This window comes from Beta vulgaris, chromosome 5, assembly GCF_026745355.1.
Source record: "Beta vulgaris subsp. vulgaris cultivar EL10 chromosome 5, EL10.2, whole genome shotgun sequence".
Taxonomy (NCBI): Eukaryota; Viridiplantae; Streptophyta; class Magnoliopsida; order Caryophyllales; family Amaranthaceae; genus Beta; species Beta vulgaris.
This window is the reverse complement of record NC_079206.1, coordinates 66,864,739-66,869,737: the sequence shown is the minus strand read 5'-3', so window position 1 is coordinate 66,869,737 and position 4,999 is coordinate 66,864,739. Positions and strand designations below refer to the sequence as shown.

The 4,999-nt window shown below is 33.1% G+C and overlaps 1 protein-coding gene across 1 annotated transcript; it reads right to left on the bottom strand.

The window, feature by feature from the left end:
• Positions 1–1,509: 1,509 nt before the first annotated feature.
• On the bottom strand, positions 1,510–4,597 carry LOC104894750 (B3 domain-containing transcription factor VRN1-like). The gene is made up of 4 exons (XM_010681057.4): positions 4,410–4,597; positions 2,990–3,443; positions 2,760–2,887; positions 1,510–2,043 (listed from the first exon to the last, which is right to left on the bottom strand). The coding sequence occupies exons 1-4, from the start codon at positions 4,527–4,529 to the stop codon at positions 1,762–1,764; spliced, it is 984 nt and encodes a 327-aa protein (XP_010679359.3). The 5' UTR covers positions 4,530–4,597; the 3' UTR covers positions 1,510–1,761.
• Positions 4,598–4,999: the final 402 nt, after the last annotated feature.

Below are 4,999 nucleotides of genomic sequence, written 5' to 3'. Positions count from 1 at the left end.
GAACTGAACTGAATTGAACTGAACTGAACTGAATTGAACTGAACTGAACTGAACTGAAAATAAGCTGGGGAGAACAGGCCCTGACTCATAGTTCATTCGTTCTAATTTACTTGCAGTACATGAAAAACACAATAATTCAAGACTCGTTTTATTACCCTTTTTCAATTCTAGTTCTCAATTTTTTTGAAAATCAAAAAAAAAAAATATAAAAATTAGAAAAAATAATTTTTAATTGTCTGCTGTCAAATTTCAAAATTAAAATATTAATATAAATATGACTGATTTTAAGATAATTATAGTACTTATCATAGACTTTTATTTTCATAAAACTAAAAACTGAAAACTGACGGTATAGCCAAATGGACCCTTACGAGAGGAGATAGAAAAAAAGAGAGAAGAAAGCTACCCATATTTTGGGAAGAAAGAGATATAGAGAAAGAATATCCATAAAAGGTAGTGTTACAACTTGCAAGTAAATTGAAATAGTACATAAAAAGTAAGTTTGCGAGTAAATAAGAACAAATGAAGTATTTTGATTATTTTACTAGAGGCAAGATTGGCATTAAATTCATACTACATCCGTTCTTTTTTAGTTGCAACGTTTGACAAATTGCACTATTCATGTTCTCTTATTGGACCACATTTATTGATTTATATGTTAAACAAAATATAGTCATGTGGGGTCTTGTTTGATTCGTTTCGATGTAAGCTTTCATAATATCAAATTTTTATAATTTTTACTTACATATAATTAGAGATAAAACAATTTGAAATTGTACATTGGCAAGCGTGAAAGTCAAAACGTTGCAACTAAATAAAAACAGAGGTAGTATTATATATATATTTTTTACTTGAATTGACCTGATTTAATTTCATTAGACAATTATCACGATTACAAATCTAGGACTTCTGGGGACTAATGATATGACTTCCTATCTTCCAAGCGGGGGAGACCAAGGTTCAAATCTTAGAAAAGCAAAGAATTCAATATTGTTGTGGGCGGAGAAGGGGATGTTTGGGGCTTGTTGGGTCTTCGGGTGAGTAACTCTGTATGAGGGTATCCCAAAGGAAATTCATATTATCACGAGTTTTCCAAAAAAGAGTCCAATTTTTTTTTATCACAATTACAATCAATTGATTTGATTACACATAGAAGTTTGATAATCCCGAAGGAACATCATCCAAACCCAACTACTACTAACCAAGTGGTCTTGGCATACTGGTTGTTCACTTTGTCTATTAACCAATTAGTCGGGGTTCACCGGGACGAGGGGATTAGTCACTACTATCGATGGTGTATACCTTGATTGTTTACCAAAAAAAACCCTACTACTACATCAATTTGAAATCTTAACATAATTTAAAATATACGCTTTTCAAGCAAAGTTTAACCTTATATTTAAAAAGCCTCGAGTATAAACCTTTCCAAGTGAAGGTACTTGAGGATGCAGATTCGCTTACATTTTCCCTCTACTCTCAAATGTTCGACCGCAAATTTTTTTAAAAAATTGGTAAGAAAGATTTCTCTGAGCTCTCCTCGCATAGGACTCCCACTCAAACGTCTATTACAAACCAGACACCCCAACTCCCCGAATAATCTCAAAAGTGAGAGTTTAACCACTTGAGCCAACCCCAATACCTAAAGTGATAGCTTAACCATGAATTCAACATCACATCATTAGTGTTCGGCCGCAAATTACTAGACCGAATAATCTCCAAAGTTGAGATTTGTTTAGGATACATTCTCAGAAGCTATATTGCCTATACATGTTTAGCTTCATAAGGCTTGACTTGTGAACTTTTAGCAACATGAACTTTGAACACATACTTTTTTGCATTTATTAGCTCAAAAGCACAAATATCTCCAGCTTCCAAGCCAATATGGCGTGCAAACATCATCCACCCTTGGCGAAATGCCATCTTTCTGTAGTCTAAAAAACAATTGACTTCCCATTGGCTTCCATCATATGCTTCAAGCTTAACGAGTTTGCATTCATTTAGCTTACATCTGAGATGCCTTCGACCAAAGTGCAGAGGAATATTCTGAATGAATTAAACATTTACAATTTATCATTTATGAAACCTTGATAAAATAATGATACAAAATAACGTCTTTAGAGGTGGGCGTGGACCAAGCCGACACGAGAGATGTAGTAGTAGTTTGTGCACCATGCAAGGAAGCCAATTTAAAAAGTCACAACAAGCATGATGGCTTGACATGACCAATGCCTAGCTTTATGGTTGATCAAGTAGGAAAAAATACACTGCAAAAAAGTAGAGGTGATCATGGGCCGGGCCGTGGTCAAAACAAATTTGCCCATTAAACGGGTCGGGCCTAAATTCGGGCCGAATTTTTGTGCCCAAAACCCATTATTCCGGACAAAAAAAAAAAAGACTAAAAAGGCATTTTTGGCTTGCTCAAAACCAAAAAAATTCGGGTCAGGCCAAAATGATCAGCTCTACAAAAAAAAACTACTATTCTCTCCGTTTCATTTTAATCTACACACTTACACTTCTCATGCATGCCAATGCAAAACTTTAAGGACATATATCTTTTGTTTTGTATTTGTAAAAATTATAAAAAGTACATATTGATAAAATACATGTTATGATGAGTCTAACAAGATCCCACATGACTATATTTTCATCCGTGTATAAATTACAAATGATGATTAAAGTGAAATTTGTGAATAGTGTAAAATATCAAAATGTAACCATTAAAATGAAACGGAAAGAGTAACATTCAATGAAAAACTCACCAAGAACCCTTTGTTCAATACATATGGCTTCATATCAGCCACAAAAAAAGGATTTTTAGGCATAGAAATCCCAGCAGCAATTGCAACTTTCAGTAGCTCCTCATGCTTTTTAAACCATAATGGATTCCCTGCAAATTCAACCAGATCAAGTAATCTTAACACATCTTAAGAAGATATTACATTGATTAAAATGCTCTTATATATTCAACAAAGTAAACCATGTAACTTACCAACTTGGCGAACTCCTTTTCTTGCATTAAAAACCTCTTCATTATCACTAATATACCGATCATCTTCACTATCTAGTTGTTGCACTTGTACATCAGATTTTTTCTGGCTAATTTCGGGTTTCTCCTCTTTGTCGTATTCGTTTCCTTTTACACAAGGATCATGTCGTACCTTAGAAGCATTATTATTACTTGCATTACATGGATATGTTATTTCACAAGCAGTTAAGTTGAATATATGAACTAAGAAATTTGAATTTCCTTGATATTTGAACACTAGAAAGTATGCAAAGCCTATGGAAAAATACTCCACAAATTCCTGCCAACCATTACCAAACCATAGCTCGTTTTCCTCTTCAACTAATTCCACTTTTCGAGTTTCACCAGTGGGAACGTTGAGGATGGCTACATTACAATCTTCGTTGCGGAGTTTTCTTGCAAAATTCTTCGGAATCCTCTGTCAAAACCCAAAATATGTTACTTCAAAGCTATGTTTTTAAAGGAACTGCAAAGCTATGTTGTTCGGACTCTTCATTTCACCTCATGTCCTCATGTCGGATCATCGACACTCCGACATGGATAGGACACTTGATGCAAATTTTTTTTAGGAAAAGTTAGACCAACATATTATAGCAAATCAATATTCACCAACGTTATTAAACTTTGGGGAATTGGGTGCATCATGCATACAAATAAGCTTTGCACCACCTCTAGTGTCCGACTTAGCCATTAGATGAGCTACAATATTCCCGATCCTCTTAACATGAGAAAACTCAAAACTACGAAAATCTTTACACAAACATCAAATATCATCATAAAACAAATAAATTGGGGCACAGCCCTAGCTCTTCAATACTTGATGCAAGTTAAGTACTTATAATTGCCTCTTTGCTTTAAAAAAGAATTGTAGCCTATGTTTCAAAAGAAAATCTTTTTACGTGACAACTTAGACTACAATTGATAATTTAATTTGTATATAAGAAAAAACAACATTTATGATGTTGGAATCTAGATACATGTATAACAACATTTGTAATTTATACATGTATTATGCTTTATGACTTATGAGTGGAATTTAGATGTTGCATTAAAAGACCTAGAAGCAAGTAATTTAGAAAGATAATATAATCAGTGAAAGATGGTTTCTTTTCCTATGTTACTCGAACTCTTCTAAATAATCGGATATGAGGGGGACACTTAGATACTTCTTTTTAGGTCAAATAATTGAAAATAATCCACAAAATTGTCGTGACGGATGCTTGAACACGTACCTTAGTCCAAATAACATGGGTTTTTTCAAATAATTAATTCAGACGCAACCATTTCGTCGTTTCAATTAATTTCAGTGGACGTACATAATTCATACTAATAACATAGAAACAAGCAAAATAATTATTTTTGCAAAAGAACTTAATTAAATTACCAGCTTCTTGAACTGTGAAGAAGGAGACAGCATCAATTTAAAGAAACAAGAAGGTCTATAATGGCGACTCCCAAATTTTTCGAGGCTTTTGTTTCCTTCTTTCTTTCGTCTGCTTCTCATACTTCCCCGTCAATAAAAGTGATCTAAAAGGAAACTTTTTTTTTGTTATATTTGTTGGCCGTTTTTGAGTTGCACGTATGATGGTTATGGTAAGTATCTCTATTATATAAGCCAAGGGAGGAGGTGTGGTGTCCTCTTTTGAAGTGACTAAAATACCCTTAATGATCTAATTAATGGAATGAAAAAAATTACAAAAGCAAATCATTTAAAAATTCTCATTCCAACTTGCCATTTAAAATAAGTTTTAAATGGTATATGCATCAAATACTTCAATCAAAAATTTATACCTTATAAAAAAAAAATGGCATACATAACGTGCACATGAAAAATCTGAACATTCACTACCTTTGATACTCTTTAATTCAGTTAAACCAACTCATTATTTTTGTTCTTTCTGTTCAATATTCATTCACAAAAAATTAATGTTAACAATCACTCACAACCTTTTTATTTTTTTTACATTAGCGAAT

Excerpts from the sequence above, each read along its gene's own strand:
- LOC104894750 (XM_010681057.4), bottom strand. The coding sequence starts at position 4,529 with ATGAGAAGCAGACGAAAGAAAGAAGGAAACAAAAGCCTCGAAAAATTT. Across the intron at positions 3,444-4,409 it reads CTTCACAGTTCAAGAAGCTG|AGGATTCCGAAGAATTTTGC; the intron begins GTAATTTAATTA and ends GGGTTTTGACAG. Across the intron at positions 2,888-2,989 it reads AAAAGGAGTTCGCCAAGTTG|GGAATCCATTATGGTTTAAA; the intron begins GTAAGTTACATG and ends TTGAATTTGCAG.